This window comes from Periplaneta americana, chromosome 15 (genome assembly GCF_040183065.1).
Source record: "Periplaneta americana isolate PAMFEO1 chromosome 15, P.americana_PAMFEO1_priV1, whole genome shotgun sequence".
NCBI classification, from domain to species: Eukaryota; Metazoa; Arthropoda; class Insecta; order Blattodea; family Blattidae; genus Periplaneta; species Periplaneta americana.
In genome coordinates, this window is record NC_091131.1 from 50,970,842 (window position 1) to 50,991,334 (window position 20,493).

At 34.3% G+C, this 20,493-nt stretch overlaps 1 protein-coding gene across 2 annotated transcripts in view; it reads left to right on the forward strand.

Moving 5' to 3' along the window:
- Window positions 1-20,493, forward strand: part of Nuak (Nuak family kinase 1) — a 103,872-nt gene that overhangs the window by 66,807 nt on the left and 16,572 nt on the right. The window contains exons 18-21 of one of the 2 annotated variants that reach the window (XM_069847199.1): window positions 1,075-1,207; window positions 2,281-2,432; window positions 10,851-10,889; window positions 15,555-15,712. In XM_069847199.1, coding sequence (XP_069703300.1) covers window positions 1,075-1,207; window positions 2,281-2,432; window positions 10,851-10,889; window positions 15,555-15,712 — 482 coding nt within the window. The remainder of the gene's footprint in view (window positions 1-1,074; window positions 1,208-2,280; window positions 2,433-10,850; window positions 10,890-15,554; window positions 15,713-20,493) is intronic. The other variant, XM_069847198.1, reaches the window with a different exon arrangement.

Here is a 20,493-nt window from a genome sequence, read left to right on the forward strand (position 1 = left end):
TTCGATCCCAGGCACTGGAGCGAATTTTTTTCCGTTATTAACCAGCAATAACCATAACAGATAATTCTGTAGGACCAGAAAATTATTAATGTGAGTTAAGATAAAAAGAAAATAGACTAGACCATTAATGCAAAAGCTGTGATACGGTGTCGTGGAACTATGGGGATCCAAGTGTGCACAAAAAGCAGCATAAGTAGAACCGATTTTCAAATCATATTTCGTAAACGAGGAAACCATGTTTTTTAACGAACGAAAATTAGCTTAAATATTAATTTTCATTAAATTCAAGTTCCATGACCTGGGATGGTTCCCTTGTGAGCTACAATACAGTATATTAAAAACTAGAAATTAGAAATCAAGTCATTCTGCAACAAATATATTCAGAACAACAATATTGAGAACAGTCTTCAAAACAGAAGGAAACAGTCTAAGTTGTCTCTTCCACTAGCGTCTACTTGCTTGCATTAACATGCATGAATTGAATTGGAGTGAAACACAGTACACATTACTGGGCATTATCCCAAGTTGTTTACTGTACGCATTATACTTGTTACGAGGTTGAGAAGATGCTAGTTTGCATGCTACCTTACATGTAATAATAATTATGTGACATTCTCTACTACTTTCGATGTTGCATTAAAATTTCGTTTCTGTATATTTTTTTACTTTGGCAGCATTCCAACCCTATCCTAATAAGGGTTCATTTTCTAAATTCCACAAATAGGTTAAAGGAGAACAGAATTGATATTATGTAGGCTGCTTTTTTTCTTGTACATAGGCCTACTGATGTTTGTTTTATTATTCCACTGATTAGAACATGCGGAGAACAGACTTTCTTACGTGGGCAGGTTTCCTCAGGATGTCTATTTGCTTTAGGATCATTACGTAATTGTCCATACATTCATTGTCACCTTTCTACAAGAAAGTGTCGAATTTTGTCTATCAGTACAACAGAATCTCTGCCACATTGAAGGAGATTTGTATTATCGTGCCAGCTTCTTGAACAGATTATGTAAAGAGATATATGTTATAATGAAGTTGCTCATGAATTGAATAAACTTTGTGCATTTGCAGGAGTTCGAGGCCCAGGCCCCGACCATCTCTGGATCACAATGACAGCATGAGTTCAGCTGAAGAGGAAGATGATGACGATGATGGCTTCGAGATTCTGACAGCAGAATCTCTCTTTTCCACTTTACTTTCAAGGGTGAGTACAGAACAGTGAACTGTGAAACTTAACTTATTTCACCCATACATTCAGAGTCTGTTCATCAGTAATGGAGGGATAAATGTTAGGGGGCTCACTTTGGTTCTTCCATTCCACTCATTTGGAAGCTAAACAGTGAGTTGTGAAAGTTCTCTCTCTCTCTCTCTAAATGTATGTTCCATGTGTTGGTATTGAATTTTAGTTCCATGAAGCCTATGAAGGAATTCACACTTGATTAATGTTTATGCATGCATTGAATAACTACAACATTTGGCTTTCTATATCAGAGATCCATGTCCATATCGTAGCGTAATTGGTATAGCGCTGGCCTTCTATGCTCAAGGTTGCGGGTTCGATCCTGGCCCAGGACGATGGCATTTAAGTGTGTTTAAATGCGGCAGGCTCATGTCAGTAGACTTACTGAAGCTCTATGTCTGACCACTAAGCCTTTAGTGATCGATCATGTGACTAGTGGCAGCTCGTTACTTTAGTAATTGGAGATGCTGCACTACAAGATGACTCCTACCTCAAAATCTGTGCTTCAGTGGCTGACCATGATAATATCTTTGAAAAATATTGGAGTGCAAGAGGTCAAATGACTTTATTGTCAAACGCCTGGCATTAGAAAACAACAAGATGACTCCTGTGATATTTAAACTATATAGTAACAAAAAACAAATATACACTGTTAACAAAATACAGCTTACAGTTTCATGTAGCCAAGAACTATATCATTTTTTTCATGCTAAAATACACTAAGAAAAATCGTACTTATGCACATTCCTTTGTATATGAATTCCATTCTTCTTTCATTTCGATGTACGAATTCCTCTATCACTCGTTCATTAAAATTGATTATAGAAGCGGTCAAACTTCTTTCTGTGATCAGCACAGCCAATGCTGACAGCTGATCTTCAGACATGAACTGTAGATCTGTTGTAATCATCTCTTTTGTCAGTCATAGAAGCCATCAAGGTAGAAATATTAGAGTTTGTCACAGACTGTACACATGTTTAGAATGTGGCTTTATATCTCATTAATGTGAAATTATGTATTGCTTATCTCTGTTGCAGGTGCGCAGCTTAACACAGAGGTTGAATGTTGAAGATGGTGGACGTCCAGGTTTTCCAACAAGTAGACTGATGAGTCATCTTACTACAGGCCATGGCTCACCATCCAGCTTTTGGAGCAACGTTTATGGTCGACAAGGAGAGCCCCTTTCCAGGTGAAGTGTCATGACAAATAATAAATTGTTCTCACCCTTATTAGTTCAATAACATTATTGGAAAACATATGCAGTACAAATGTAGCTACAGTACATAAAAATTAACTGCGTGAAATGTGATTGTAAAATCTGTGCATTGTATTACATGCTTATAAGAATAAAGGAGAAAAGGCCGAATTGAAAACATAAAAAGGTATTATCCAAATATTGGAAAAATACTACAGAATATAAATTAAATTCTTTATGCCATGGAATATTGTATTTTATGAGATTATCAGTCATATGTTAATTTTAATACTGGTATTATTTATGTAGGGGAAATGTCTGTTATTATTCGGTTGAGAAGCTTTTGTCATTGTCTTCTCTCAAAAAAGCTGAAAGTTAGAATTTATAAAACAATTATATTCCCGGTTGTTCTGTATGATTGTGAAACTTGGACTCTCACTTTGAGAGCGAAACAAAGGTTAAGGGTGTTCGAGAATAAGGTGCTTAGGAAAATAATTGGGCTAAGAGGGAAATCCAGACATTTGAAATGGGCAGGACATGTAGCATGTATGAATCCAGAAATGTATATAGAGTATTAATTGGAAGACCTGAGGGAAAAAGATCTTTGGGGAGGCCGAGACATAGATGGGAGAATAATATTAAAATGGATTTGAGGGAGGTGGGATATGATGATAGGGACTGATTAATCTTGCTCAGGATAGAGACCGATGGCAGGCTTATGTGAGGGTAACAATGAACCTCCAGGTTCCTTAAAAGCTATTTGTATGTAAGCAAGTGTTTTTGTACGGGGGGGGGGGGGGAGGTAAGGATTTACCCTACTCTTTATTTAGTGTTTTTTAGATACAGTACTTATAACCAGAATTTGGATTTAACATTACATAATTTTACATGTTAAAGGGCACTTACACGTGAAATTGTCAATTAATCTAAACATTTTAAATTCAGAGTTTAATGAAAGTAAATAATTCGACTGTGTGCCACCGTTTTATAGTACAAACACATACAAGCAAAAAATGTGTTCTTTTTTTTTTTATTACTAATAACGGGTACTTGACTATTCATTTCACCGGTTCTCTAAACTTATGTTACTATATGACATCTTTTTTCGCTTTAAATATTTATCTATTAATTTTAATATTGAACTTGCTAAATTATTCACAGCAAAATTACAACAAAAATTTCTACTTATCCTCCTTTGATGGTCAGGGTCAGTAAAAAAAAGAAAACCTTCAGTAGAGAAATTGACATCTTCTGCAATCCACTGCTTAAAATGAACACATCAGCAGTCTTTCACTTTGGAACTCATCTTTTCCAGGCTTCTTGTTTGTAACTTAACAAACAGTTTTGACTTGGTTTTATTGTTCCATAATTAGGAAGCAGATTTAATAATTGAAGACCTTGAGTATAAATAATGTATACACCACAAACTTTTCACTTTTTACTGCAAACACAAGAGAGTTGTCTATTTTTCAAGCAGCATATTCCTATCATCTGTTAACATTTTCACATAATTATTCAAATAAATTAAAGATAATGTCATTTATAGACAGTTTACAACTAGAAAACTGTAAATGTCTATTTTCATAGTTATCACTTTTTACTCTCGAGCTTTTCAGTGTTGATGAAACTATGCAACTGCACGTCCCTTTCCTTTGACTTCCAGAAAAAGGTGTCCCCTTTCTTTATTTCAAATAATTTATTATTACTATGCAACTATAAACAATAAAAAATAACATTAATGTAATTACTAGTAATAACAAACAAGTTTTACTCATAAATATTGTCTATTTTCTTTATTTCAAATAATCAGTTATTGTATAAATAATAAAGTAATAAGAGTTATAAAAATAATTTTGCTCTTAAATATTCTGTTTAGGTTCTCTAGGTTCATATTCTGAAAATAAATGCTAACTATCAAAGTAAGCACTAAAAAATTGAAATATATTGTATCCTCTTGGCTTGAAACAAATTTATCTGCAAAATACCTATGAATGCACATACTGCATGGGAAGAAAATAGGTAAAACGACCACAGTTCAAACTCTACTTATAACTGGGTATTTAAAATTTGTGCAGTAATCTGTTCTTAGTCTCGATAGTAAATATTCAGTGAAAAATCAGATAGTACAAGTCTCTCAGATACAGGGTTCACAAGACATTTTGGTATTATTTCTATTAATTGTTGTAAACAACATGCTCACCATCTGATGTTGTTGCTCACCATCTAGGGCATTTGAAAAATAATGGCAACATAGTTACTGTTCCATACTACATTTATTTAGGTTACTTTTGACATTACATACTTCAAATATAGTTTCCTGTCATGTCAACAATACATTGTCAAATTTTTGGAAGATGTCAAACACCATCTGCAACAGCATTTCTGGATATCTCTCTCACTGATCAATATAAAGCTCTTTGGATGTCAACTCTTGATTGAAAGCGAATGCCTCACTTCCACTCAACTTGCAGTAGTTCAGTATGGTAGGACTTCTCTCCCGCAGGCTTCTTGTAATGTCCTAAAGCACTGAGTTACATGGTTTTGTCTTGCAACTTGGGTTTTTATGAGACACTTTTGTTCGTACATTTAGGGCTGTATTGTTTACTACAAATCAGAAACAGCAACTGTATTTACAAAATATGGCTACTTCGAGACTTTCAATATTGCAAATTTATGAAACAATCTCTGCCCTATTACTTGGTACAATATTTCATTGATCATCGCTAGGAGCATTGATTTACAGCATTCTTGCCATTACTTATCAAATGCCCTACTATGTTTATAAACCATGCATTCCTTCCCTGAAAAGTAATCTGGCTATGATTGGAGCAAGAGCCACAATTTCTAAGTTCTTGTTTTCATTTTTTGTACAATATCACTTGCCTACTGCTCTACTCAAAGATATTAGTTTATCCATTCTCAGAAACTCCATAAAAAGAATTACCGGTAACCATTATTGTATCCTGATACTTAATGCAAGTTTTCTTTTCTTTTCATTATCTCCTTTATTTGGAATCATCATACTGAATAATGTAACTACTGGTTGTAACTAAGAATAGCAACAAAACAATTCTTTTTAATATACTGAATCTTTGTAGGTCCATCTGTGGCAGTTCTTATGTATTATATATACAGGGTTAGTTAAAAGTCCCACACTACCTAAATAACTTTTGAAGCATACGGTTCAGTGACATGAAACTTGGTATGTGAGGATAACCATATACTAAGAACTCAATAATGGTATTACCGAGTTTTTTCTACTTCCGGTTTAACCGGAAGTAACTCCAACTCTCTTATTTTAAATGGAACACCCAATATATTATTTTATTTTTGAATAGTGCTCATTAAGAGCTTTTCAAAAATTACCCACACTTGATACTTCTGTACAAATTCAGTGTTACTAAGTCAAGGAAACAGAAAAGTGTATCGAATATTAAAATAATAAACGCACCACCTAAATAACTTTTGAAGCATATGGTTTAAGGGGAGGTTGTAAGCCCTATCCTCGCCGTGTTAAATTTAGCAACTTCAGGTACACTTATCTCAGAAACTATTCAATCTACATCTATGAAAATTTGCACATCTGTAGTTGTGATCTTCCTTAACCTACCGACTTTTTCTTTTCATTCATTCATTCATTTATTTTATTCCATAGATCTTACATGAGCAATGAAGCTTTAAGATGTGGAACATGTCAACATTTTACAATATTACAATTACAATTTTTACAAATTTTTATAGTTTTACAATTTAGTAATTTTCTACAATTTTTACAATGTTGTACAATTTTTTTTACATTTTGGCGAGATGTAGTGAGATGAGATGAGGTCCGAGGATTCGCCAAAATATTACCCGGCATTTGCCTTTTCGGTGGGGGAAACCTCGGAAAAACCCAACCAGGTAATCAAATCAAAGGGGGTAATCAAATCAAAGGTGTTGATGCCAAGGACTCGCCATAGACCATCCGGCTTCAGTCCCACGGCTGTGGAAAACCTCCGAAGAAACCAAAGTCCAAAGGGGGATCCAACCCAAGCCCGAACGCAGCTCCGGAACAGCAGCCCAGCGAGTCTGCCGACTGAGCTACATCGATGGCTCTACTAAAAGTATACAATACATAGCCAATCAGATTATTAAATTTACAAACGCAAACGATCATTCATAAGTTGAGCTATATTATAATACAAAACAATTTAATTAAATTTAAGGCATAAACAATTCAACCAGTTGTGATATACAGAAATTGATAATACATATCATGCAAATTACTTCAAATTACAAACACAAACAATTTATCAGTAGAGCTATATAGATTACTATTCAATTTAAAGCATATACAATTCATCGGCCAAAACTATACAAATATATACAATACAAAGTAGCATATTTTCATTAAGCTATACAAATTTGTGCAATTAATATCAAGTAGATTAATTCAATTTATAATCATAAACAATTCATCAGTTGAGCTATACATATTACCATTCAATTTACAGTAGGTCTATATAGAATTCCTCAGTAGAGCTACACAGACTAGTAATCATTTTAAGAACATATACAATTCATCAGCCAAACTATACAAACATATACAATCAAATTAGTTCAATTTACAAACTTATTTTCGTTAAGCTATACAATTCATATGAAGTAGATTAATTCAATTTATAAGCTTAAATAATTCATCAGTTGACCTATACAGTATACTATTCAATTTACAGTACATACAATTCATCAGTTATGCTAAACAAAAAATACAATACATAGTAAACAGATTAAGTCAATATAAAAACATATTTTAGTTGAGCTATATAAAATTGTACATGTCATTTAAGTAGAATAATTCAATTCACAAGCATAAACAATTCATCAATTGTGTAGAAGGTATGAGTATGTAGAAATTTGGTTAATTCTTTTCTGAACCTTTTCTCGTTGTTCTTCAAATCTTTAAGATAATTAGGCAGTGCATTGAAGACTGTTATACATGAATAGCGAACTCCTTTTTTAAAACAGCTTAGACTAACAGAGGGTAGATGAAGATCTGATTTATGTCTTGTATTAAAATGATGAATGTCTTGATTAGTACTGAATTTATCTTGGTTCTTAATATACAGCATCATTAGGGAAAGAATGTATTCACAAGGTAAAGTCAAGATTTCTAAGTTTCGGAAAATCTTTTTACATGAGGTCCTTTTATGCACACCGGCCATTATTCTTATAGCTTTCTTTTGTAAAACAAAAACGTGTTTAGCTTCACACGAGTTACCCCAGAATATTAATCCATATTGCATTACAGAGTGAAAATATGCAAAGTATGACATTTTAAGTAAGTTTATATCACCAATAGTAGATAAGGATATTAATGCATAACAGGCAGAGCTCAATTTACGAGTAATACATTCTATATGCGTTTTCCAGTTCAAGTGATTATCCAATTCTAAACCAAGAAACTTTGTGCTTATAGATTCTTTGAGATGAGTTCCATTTAATCGAATACTGTAGGAAACCTGAGCACTATTGTGTGTACTAAATTTGACTGCACTGGTTTTATCAACATTAAGTGCTAGTTTATTTGCATGGAACCATTGCATTTATTAGTTCAGCTAAAAACCAAAAACTGTTAATTTTGATCCAAATCAGCTTACAACCTCCCCTTAATGATATGAAACTTGGTATGTGAGGATAACTATGTACTAAGAACTCAATAATGGTATAACCGAGCTTTTTCTACTTCCGGTTTAACCGGAAGTAACTCCAACTCTCTTATTTTAAATGGAACACCCAATATATTTTTTTATTTTTGAATAGTACTCATTAAGAGCTTTTCAAAAAGTACCCACACTTGATACTTCTGTATAAATTCAGTGTTGCTAAGTCAAGAAAACAGAAAAGTGTATCGAGTATTAAAATAATAAAATACTCCTTCCTTAACAAAAGCAAAACAAAGCTAGCTAACCTTCTAAATTATGTGTTCAAATTGGTAGCCCTCAGCTGCTTTATAATGTGTCACTCGATCATAGACATCAGTTAAGGAATGATTTAACTAGGCTTTAGGAATATCTTGCACCACTTCCATTTTTATTTAGCAACACTGAATTTGTACAGAAGTATCAAGTGTGGGTACTTTTCGAAAAGCTCTTAATGAGCTTTATTCAAAAATAAAAAAAAATATATTGGGTGTTCCATTTAAAATAAGAGAGTTGGAGTTACTTCCGGTTAAACCGGAAGTAAAAAAACTCGGTAATACCATTATTGAGTTCTTACTATATGGTTATCCTCACATACCAAGTTTCATATCACTGAACCCTATACTTCAAAAGTTATTTAGGTAGTGCATTTATTATTTTAATATTCGATACACTTTTCTGTTTTCATGACTTAGCAATACTGAATTTGTACAGAAGTATCAAGTGTGGGTAATTTTTGAAAAGCTCTTAATGAGTTTTATTCAAAAAGAAAAAAAATATATTGGGTGTTCCATTTAAAATAAGAGAGTTGGAGTTACTTCCGGTTAAACCGGAAGTAGAAGAAACTTGGTAATACCATTATTGAGTTCTCAGTATATGGTTAACCCCACATACCAAGTTTTATGTCACTGAACCGTATGCTTCAAAAGTTATTTAGGTGGTGCAGGACTTTTAACTAATCCTGTATATCTGTGTGTGTGTGTGTGTGTGTGTGTGTGTGTGTGTGTGTGTGCGTGTGCGTGTGCGTGTGCGTGTGCGTGTGCGTGTGCGTGTGCGTGTGCGTGCGCGTGCGCGTGTGTGTGTGTCACAAAAATTAAGTTTCTTATTTTAATCACACTTGCATATCCTAGTCTACTTTTTGGTAAACGTGAATAGTTGTTTCTTTAACTGCTGAAGGCTACAGTTGTGAGATTAAGTTTGACAGCTTGTGGCTTTAACCATTTGCAGTTGAACTTAAGCCCTAAGCCTTGAATATATCCGAAACTATTTCATTTGGATTATCAAATCTGGTTTGAAATCCTTTATGTACGGTTCTTAAAGTTGATATGTAGTAGAATTGCAATTATCATTGTTAATTTGTTTCCAGTCATTGGGAATGTTATCAGAACGACAATAATTCTCTCCTTTAAACTCATGTTACAGTGATAATTCGTTCCAAAACTGCATTACAAAATGTACTGTCTTTTAGTTTATGACTCTAAACATTTATATATTACAAGAAATAACGACCATAATCACAATGATATTGAATGATATTCATGAATAATAGTGACATAACTTGTATGTAATGTTTCAAGATCTGTTTAGCTCGTAGCAGTTGTCTTTGGATCCATTTTATGTAATATGAAACTACATCATTTCCTGCATAAACATGATGTTGAGGGACATTTTTGATACATAGTCTGCTGTCGAAAAATCTGAAAGTTAGAATTTATAAAACAGTTATATTACCGGTTCTTCTGTATGGTTGTGAAACTTGGACTCTCACTCTGAGAGAGGAACATAGGTTCAGGGTGTTTGAGAATAAGGTGCTAAGGAAAATATTTGGGGCTAAGCGGGATGAAGTTACAGGAGAATGGAGAAAGTTACACAACACAGAACTGCACGCATTGTATTCTTCACCTGACATAATTAGGAACATTAAATCCAGACGTTTGAGATGGGCAGGGCATGTAGCACATATGGGCGAATCCAGAAATGCATATAGAGTGTTAGTTGGGAAACCGGAGGGAAAAAGACCTTTAGGGAGGCCGAGACGTAGATGGGAGGATAATATTAAAATGGATTTGAGGGAGGTGGGGTATGATGATAGAAACTGGATTAATCTTGCACAGGATAGGGACCGCTGGCGGGCTTATGTGAGGGCGGCAATGAACCTTCGGGTTCCTTAAAAGCCATTTGTAAGTAAGTAAGTAAGATTCAAATTTCTGAAAATATGTGATTCTGTGAAGATGCTTGACGTCATATGACTCTTACTCATCTGCAAAAAAAATACCAAAAAAATTAACATCAGTAGATTTTAATGATGATGAAATTTAATGGCAATTGTTTGTAGAAATCACAGTAGGCCTACTATTCGAATTCAATAACATTTGAAGTTATGCTGTTTGTAAAAAAAAAAAAAAAAAAAAAAGAATAGTTTCATTTTTAATATGAAAGTTACTTTCTAACATACTGATTGTATACTTATTCTTGTACCTTCATTTGGCACAAATTCAGACTTTCGACATGAGGTTATCAACAGTTTCCTTGCAAGTCATACTAATTTAATCTATTTATTACATTAATATTTATTTGAATGAACATTTAACATAGAAATATACAGTAGGATTTTTTAATATAATTTCTTCATTCCCATGCTCGTTACAGTGCCTTATCATCATTCCTCCTTCTTTTCCTCTTCTATTCTGTGCAATAATAAATCCAGACTCTTATAAGATTTTCCGATTAGTTTCCATGTAGCTTCCCAAAGGACTGAAACTACTATCACGTAAGTAAAAACCATAAGAATGTATATGTAATCAGTGACATTAAAAATTTGGGGAGCTTCCTTGCAATAAACTTTTTGAGCCCTTTGACTCATTATTAGTAAATACATTCAAGTCATCCCATTCTTGTATTACAGACTAATATCAATTTTAAAATACAAAAAGGAGTGGGAAATTGAAATAAAAAAATTAGAAGAAGAATGATATTAAGAACTGTATTAAATGTAAGGATTCCTCTAATGAGCCTTATTATACCTATATTTGTTTTAGTAGTAGTGGTAGTGATAGTGGTAGTTGGTATGGTGGTAGTGATTTGTACTAGTAAGTAATAGTATTTTATTTAATGACTTTTCAATTGGAAGTTTAGTCATTCTTCTTAATGTATCAAGCTGTTTGCTTTCCACTATAGTCCACTGTAGTCTTTTCAATTCTTGTTTTTCATGAGAAATGAGAGGTATTTTGATTGGTGTTCATTATAGATGCCTGTTGCTAGTAGCCAGAGTTGGGGTGGAGTCAATATATACTGCAGGGCTGTGTCTTCTGCAACTGGTACTGATGATTTTAATTTACTTCTTTTGTGGTTTATGAATGGACAGTATAGAAGAATGTGTTCTAGATCTTCATCATGATTATTACACCACAGACAAGTAGGAGCATCAGAAAGGTGAAATCGGTGTAGGTACAATTGTGTGACAATGTGACCTGTTCTGGCTCTTGTTAAAAATGTTTGAACATGTCTGGGCAAGTTTTTGTGCAATTCCAGGTCATTTGGTTTCTTTTGTACAGACTAAAATTTTTCCTTTGTCAAAAGAGAGCCAGTTGTTGATCCATATGTTTATAAAATGAGACTTTACTGAAGCAAAGGCAGTGGATAGAGATATCACTTCAAGAGGTCTTGGTTGCAAATATGTTGCCTGTTTCACAATGTTATCGACTTTCTCGTTTCCAGGTATACCACAATGACTAGGTATCCATTGAAATGTTATTTTCTTTTGGAGTTTTTTTAGTTTACTTAGTTGTTTCTGAATTGGAATAATTCTATGTGCATATAGATTTGGTACATATTTGATTATATTGGAGTCAATAAGTATGCAAATAGATTTTTCAGAAATTTGAGTAACACACTGAAGAGCAACATCAATAGCTAGCAATTCAGTGTCAAGACTGCAGGAGGATGAACATAGTATGAAGTAACTTCCTTGAAATTTTGGAATATAACACTCTGCTCCTGATGTCCCATCATTAGGGTTTAGAGATCTGAGATCCATCTATATAAATTTGAAGGTGATCCTTATATGTGCTCCAGATTAGTTCCATGGCATCTAACTTAAGAATGTATGTAGGATCATTTTTGGAATGATTTCCCGGAATTTGTATGCTATGTTCTGGAATCACGCATTTTCATGGAGGAATTTCGTTCACAACTGGAGTTATACCAATGAGTGTGTCTGTGATATAGATTGATATTTCTTCTTTGTTTATTTTATAGAAATTACACAGAATATTATCTGACAGTTTGAAGAACATCTGAGATCTGGATGAGGCTTACAATTTTAAATGTATTTTTAGATCTTTTATAATACATAGTGTCTGATTGGTTGAATATTACATTCAATTTCTAGAGCAACAGTTGATGTGGTTTTTGGTACTCCTAGGCATAATCTGAAGGCTGAGTTTTGAAGAACAGAAATTTTTGTAGATGAGTTGCTGATGGTCCTCCCCATATTCAACTGGAAGTTTATTCAGCATTGAAATCTAATATGATCAGAAAATGGTCGATAAGTTTTTGCCTGAAGCAGGGAAAAACTCATATCATTAATGAAAATGAGAATATTAAATACGGGAAGGGAACTGTGATGGACTTTTTCTATATGAGACTGAATTTGGTAGTGATGGCACAATCACTACATTGAGGACATAGTACACAAAGTTCTTCATGCTTTTCAATTTATTAAGAAACCTGGCACACTGCCTCAAGGAATGTTGCTCAGACCAATAGAGACTGCAGATGTATTGGTAGCGAAGTTCAAGAATGATCACACCTATGCCAAAATCTTCCTAATCCAGTGAAAGGCTGATATGAAGAAGTTTTACAAGGTCCTCACAGTGATTCTGAAAATTTAATGACAGTGATGATGAATTAGGACGAATTGTGATGAAATTCATTTGACAGTAATGATAAATATGCACAAACATTTCTATATTTATGTAGACTAACAAATATGTGTTCATGTATTAGTGCACCTGATGACTTTTAGTTGTATTCTAAACCTTGAATATGTAGGACTTTCCTAAATGATTGTCGAGATTTGCCGAATATGTTTTTCCTGCTGTGTTATTAAAAAAAACTATAGTTTCTGCTGCAGACTGTTCAGAAACAGTCCAGGCTCTGTTGTACTTAACGTTCATAACATGTAGATGCGTCTACGTCTGCCAGAAGACAGTTTTCGCAAAATGGCAGCTACTGAAAAGGTATTTTGTGAACTTGAATTTCGCGATACAGTATCTGTTATAGTGTTTTAGTGGCACTTTCGTACAAACTATCGTAAGGCGGATCTTCAGACAGTTCTATATGATGATGATATAAATCAGTTCCTCTAATCCGGATACCATATCTGTGCAAGGGAAAAGCAGTGACAGACACTCATTTTCAGAGAAAACAGTGAAACACATACGAGAAGGGTAATGTGGAGCCTGAAAAAATCTCTTCCTACAGCTTCAAGGGAACTGGTATCCCGTAAACAGCAATGTGATGTTTTAAGGAAACGACTTTATTTCAATCCATACTGCATAATCCTTCTTCAGGCCCTAAAACCCAATGAATATTGTGAAAGACAATATTTCTGCGTTAGCATTGAGAAACTGTTGAATGAAGATGATGAATTTCTAGGTGAACTGATAGTCACACATGAGGCTACATCTCACCTATCTGGAAAGGTAAACACACAATGCTCGAATTTCGGGCTCGGAAAATCCATGTGAGACTGTTGAAATTGAACGGGACGCCCCCATGTCAGAAAACAAGGTGTATGACCCCTTTTTTCCTGCCAAAACAGTGACTGGACTGACATTTCTTGATATGTTGACCAAATGGCTTATGCCTCAGTTAAATGAGGACAGTACTACCTATATTATGCAGTTGGACGAGGTCCCATCTCATTTTTACATGGAGTGCGAAAGTTTTTAACAACATCCTAACACAGTGATAAATCAGATGTGAAAATGTGAATAACCAGAATCTTCTACCCTGGCCACTTTGTTTTGCTGACCTGACATCCTGTGATTTTTTTTTGTGTGAGGCTATATAAAGAATGCTACTTATGTTTCCCCTCTATCCCAGTCCATTGACTGAGTGTATGCATTAATGAAACCATCCAAACCATCACCAATGACATATTTCGACATGTGTGGCAGAAATTCAAATATCAGATAGATCTCTGTAGAGTGACAAGAGGGGAGCTTATTGAACATTTGTGCAGTGATAAATCAAAATCATAATTTGTTTTCCGGCTTATAAGTGCAGGTTTGTAGCTAATCAGTGATGTATCCAATGGAGGGGGGAAAGGAACTGGCCACCTTACCTGGTCTACTTTCCTCATAAGTGGTACCTTATTGGTATCACTTGTGAGGTTCAGACCTGTCTTCAGACAGTTGACTAAACAACAACAGCAAGTGCAAGTTACAGTGATTTTTTTTTTTGGTAACCCAGTCATTTAGGAGAGGCTCTATATTTTCAGTCATATTGATATTATATATCAATGCTGCTTTTATGTTGATGTGGTTTGATGCTGTTCCTTAATTGACCGGCTATTCCTTACCCATGAAACTCCTTGCTTTGTTAACAGATTCTCTGTGGGATGTTATATGAGATTGCTGAGGCATCTGACAGATAAAATAAAAAGCGAAGTAAAAAATCAAGGCCATGTAAATGGGATATACTTTCTCATACATTCTATGCAATAACTAATAAAATTGCTATCTCATAGTAACCATTATGGCAAATGTATCATTTGTAACAACCATCTAACCTGTCTTTTCTTCAAAAATTCTTAAGACTTCAGTCACTCTAGCACAGGTACGCTAAAATGATAATTTCTCTTAAAAATAATAAAAATAACTTGCAGTTCACTGTCTGTAAAATAATGTTTTCCTTTGTTATGAGAAACAGCAATCTGGACGTGAAATGGATTGGACTTCAAATTAAATCTGCTCTGTGACTGAAAAATAGCTGTACACTATCTTGTGATTCGTTAAGTGCTTCTCTACTTTCATTTAATTCAGAGAAGTGGCAGATCATTTTAGTACAACAGAAACAAAGAAAGATGAAAAATTGTTATTATTGATCCCCTTTTTATGATTACTAATTACATTTTTCATTGGTTAGTGAATGTGCAATGATGAAGATCATTCTTATTTAATTTTCAAAACCTAACAAACATTGTTATGGTAATTCTCTTTTCCTTGTACAAGTTTCAGAACCATCATATCATCAGAAGAGTTCTGTACTTCTTCAGGAGAAAGGACCCAAAACTGTCTTTATAGCACTCAATTTTACATATAGAAAACAAAATACTTTTATATTGATTTGTTTTAATGTGAACACATCCTTTTTATAAGAAACTTACATAATATAAATTAATAATAACTTATTTCGATGATCTTTCTAGACGAGTATCTGAGAGTTCCCAATTCTCACGCTCGTTTGGACACGATGGGGAGGGATCGACACCATGGAGGCGCAGTATGAGTAGGGATGTTTCCGACAGTGACAGTGTGTACAGTGAGGCAGCAAACAGCATGCCCAGTGGAGCCACATTGCCACGAGGTCAGTATTTTTGTACATGCTGCACAGAAAGCTATTGAAAATAGAATACTGTGCAGCTTCTGTTACAGGTAACATCGGCATCATAATCACTATCACTACTGCTACTAACATCATCCTCATGTAACAGCAAAATCACTATCATTATCACCACAAATACTACCATAATACACTACTATCACTACCATCATCACTGTCATAAGTACTGTTATTACTACAACTATCACCATTACTACATTGCTACTGCTACTACAGAGTGTCTTATAAAGACCAGTACATTTCCTCATCTCTTGGCAAGTGAAATGCCTGTCACTTAGAATATTTTCGACTTGACTTGCATTAGAGCAACACCATAACAAAATATAAGCAAATATTTTAGTAACTGTATTAAAATATTTTCGATTCTGTATTATAAATGAATTGTTCATATTGAACACAAAGTTAAACCTACTCCTTTTGTTCAGATAAAGTTTATTTTTCCCAATCGAAAGAAAGATTATCAGTATTTAAAAAAAGTTTAGTTATGTATGTTTACAGAAGCTGTTGAAAAAGATGTCCTCAATCATTTTATACAAGCCTCACATCTTCTTAATAAACTCAGAGATAGTCTCAACTTATGTTGCATAATTACAGTCGGGAATTCACATATCAAGATCTCCAACATCTGCCAGTTGCTTCTGTATACTTAATAATAATAAATATTCAAATCTATGTATCAAGGTGGTCATAATAGGCTACCAATTATTTGATTCCCGAAGGTATTCTGTAGGTTTAATCTCTGTGGTTTTTATATTCACAATAATACCTGTTTCTCTAAACTTAATGTGTAACACTGTAATACACCTTCCCTTCAGAACAGGAAAATTAATATGCTGCCTTCTGAATTTTATGATTTATTTGCAATACTTCTTTTTCCATTATTACATTTCTCAACAAGTCCACTGCTTTGGAGTAGTGGTCAGCATATCTGACTGCAAAACTAGAGGACCCAGGATCGAATCCTGGTTGGAAGTTGTCGAGTTGAAGTTTTTGGTTGCCCCAACCTCAGAACAGGATTCTTCATCATAATTGCCAAAAAGTAGACAGAAGCATGAATGGCTATACGTCAATATTTGAGGCGTTAGCCCCCTCCACCTTCCCCCTCCCAAAAAAAAAAAACTCAATAAGAAACATGTGTTGTTGGACACTGTATCTTACCATGATCATACCAAAGTCGAAAACTAAAGAAGGGAGTGTGGTTGTTTTGTCTATATGTTCGTACATTACAAACTACAGCCAGGTAATTAGAGGAGACAAAAGAAGCACTATAGACTGTTGTCCTTTTCTCTCTGCAACAAATATTATAACTGCTGGGGAGCAGAGAAATTCACTGAAGCAATACTTTGTATTATTATTATTATTATTATTATTATTATTATTATTATTATTATTATTGTTGTTGTTACCACCACTATTGCTACTACTGTTAATATTTATATTTTTGCTACTATAATCGCCATGAGTGTTCATTGGCAGTTGACTGTGGAATATTTATTTCCATTGGGAATATTATTTGTCACTGTTGGCTCAGAGGTGGACAAGTTTAGGCATTACATCATGCCTAAAAACTTGTTTTGAAGCAGTTATTTTCATTTTCTATGAGAAAATAATAGAGTTGCCTTTATTCTTAATATCATGTATATTACAATACTTACGGTATATATCATTGTGTTTGCTGCATTGGCATAGTACAGTTGATATACCGGTAAGACAGTTGTTAAAAAGAACAGATATTTATATTTGTTGCATATATAAAAAAATGACTTGCAAAATGTTGGATTAGATTAATAAGAAAATTACTGTGACTTACAAGAATGCTTTAATGAATAAGTGCAATGAATAAGAAGTTTTTTAAAAGATGAACTGAAGCAGGAAACTTGCTATAACTAATAAAATGCGCAATGATATTGGAACATGTTTTGAAAATTCACCTTAAGTATATCAAAGTTAGTTCAGAAAACTGATGTTTTGAAGACATCTCTTGATCTTAACCCCTATGATTTGTTTTACCAATAATGAGATTTGAAAAACAAAAACCCTCGAACATTGCATATTAGGAAAACCTTGTCCTTCAATCAATAGAACTAATTACACGTAATCATCTGCAGCATGTTTCAGTTTATTCAAGAGGTGTGCGGTATGCATTTGACATGGTGACAGACATACGAGTTTTTTTTAGCCTTTTTGGTAATCAACAGTGTCCTGGAACTTACTGAACTTACTGTTATGATGGAACCTGTATGTAGTTCCGGAATGTTGGAAATGTCAAGTTGCAGGACACAGTGGATTACCCAAAAGCCTAATTGTAATGACAGACAGTTTCAGCAGTACTTACAATGATGCCATGTGTAGCTTTTAATATGTTTAGATTTTTATGATGACTCATTTTCTTACCAGAAGCTGACTGCTAACACATCATTACCACTAATGATTAAAATCTGATCATATGGGGACCCATTATTATTATTATTATTATTATTATTATTATTATTATTATTATTATTATCGGAACACCACCACTACTAATACCACTGCTACTACTGCTACTACTACTGCTAGTACTGCTACTACCATTGCTATTGCTGCTGCTGCTACTGCTATTATGCAGTATGTCCAGCCTGACATGTCAGTAAACCATTAAATTAAATTATCTATAAAACGGATATAGATACTGTATTACGTTGTGTCTTGTTGCATTCACAAAGGCAAGTCTTCAAATTCATTCTTTGCCATCATGGTTAATGTGCACGCATGTGTGCAAACAGTACAAGCACATTGGATAAGATTTTTGCTTAGTTGACAACATGCACTCTTCATGGCAGAAGGTATACTGCATTCTATGGCTTGCTGATATGAAATCATACACTTTTGAACAACTCAAATTCAACTACATGTACCCAAGTCAAACAGCATCCATGTACATATCGGTAGTGCAAGGGGACCAGCACCTAAAAAGACAGAAAGCATGCTGAGGCAATATGGCCCACCATGACACATGGTATTGGGGCATCAGATGAAGCAAGGTTCAAGAGACATTCCAAAAAGCCGACTCAAATCAGTTTGCTGAAAGTTTGAAGCATGGGATACCTCGGTCAGTGGTCCTCCATAAGAGACTATGATGGCTTGCATAAAGTTAGCTGTTTCAGAAAATCACATGCAGCGATCGAAATTTGAGGGAAGAGTTGTGTGCATCATTGCTCACCTACATTGAAGAAGATGATAATTTCCTCACCTAGGTGTGCTTTGGAGATAGATGAAGCTGCCTTTCACGTGTGTGGGACGATGAAAAGGCACAATTGTCGAGTTTGGAGTAGTCGAAATCCACACGAGATTTTGGAGCTTAAATACAATTATTCATCAAAGATTAATATGTGATGTGCACTTACCAACAATAGATTCGTCAGTTCATTTTTCTTTGAAGACCTAACAGTAACTGGAGACATAGGTCTAGCCATAATGGAGGCGCATATATATTGCTTAAGATTCTGGCAGGATACTTTTTCCACCACAGTAGCTCAGTGACAGAGCAGGGGACCTGAGTTCAAACCCAGCTATATCCTATTTTTATAACTTATTTTGGAAAAGCCCATGGTCCAAGCAACACAGGATTTTTCCCCATGCACTCCTGTTCCCCTGTAACGTCCAAACAGTTCTCCATCATTATCATTCATTACGAATGTAATGTGGACCCACGCCTGTGGTGCATTCTCGTTAATCTCTGACGAACCAAGTGATCTACACTTATGGCACTAGCAACATTTATGAGCCCACTCATAGAGTTGGTGCGAATGACGTCAATTTAAGGGCCCTGCCATTGAACCAAAAAAATTAAATCCAGTCATTCATTTTCTGAATCATTGGATTTGGAGGGGGAGTACAATTGCTTGGCTCCCTAGATCTCCATTCCTCACTCCTTTGAATATCTCTCTCTCCCCTCTCTCCCTCCCCCCCTCTCTCTGTTTTTTTAAAGAGGGGTTGGAGGAGGAATTTATTAAGGATATTATCTGCAAAAATTACGTGCAAACCAACGAGGACCAAAGAGAGAGAGAAGTGAGATCTGCAACATGTGCTACAGATGTTATACTTGAGAATATATGGTGAGAAATTGAATATCACTATTATATAATATGCCACCAATGGAAATTAAAAAGATGTTTGTTTGTAAGAATTTTAATTTCTTGGATAAATGGACCGAAAATGCAAGTACACTTTTCATTTATTGACATTTAAGGTGGGACAATCCATACAAGCAAGTAACTGATGACTGATTTAATTGACTGTTGAAGTTTAACAATCTGTTAAAGCCAATTTAACAGATAATTTAATGACAAGAATTTTTCGTCAGTCTCTGTTAAAATAACAGCTATCAAATTTCTTGTTAATTATTTAATATCACTTTACGAGTTGTTACATTTTTAACATGGTGGCAAGATAACATATTTTCCAAGCACATTTTATTGCTGTATGTGATATACTTAATGAATATAAAGGAATTTTTCCATGGACAAATTATTATATTAGGTTATTGAAAATAAATGTATTAATAGACACAGGCCATTAAAAACTGTCTTCGCAAGGTTGCTGAAAGTAATCAAAACAAGGTTAGATTACTGAATACAGAAACTTAGCATTATATATCGATTCTTCAGTGGCATTGAAAACAATTTACTGTAAATGAAGTGCAAAATCCAAACCAATTTACACCTTTTGAATTGCACTGCACAAGGAAATTAATTTTAAGGACT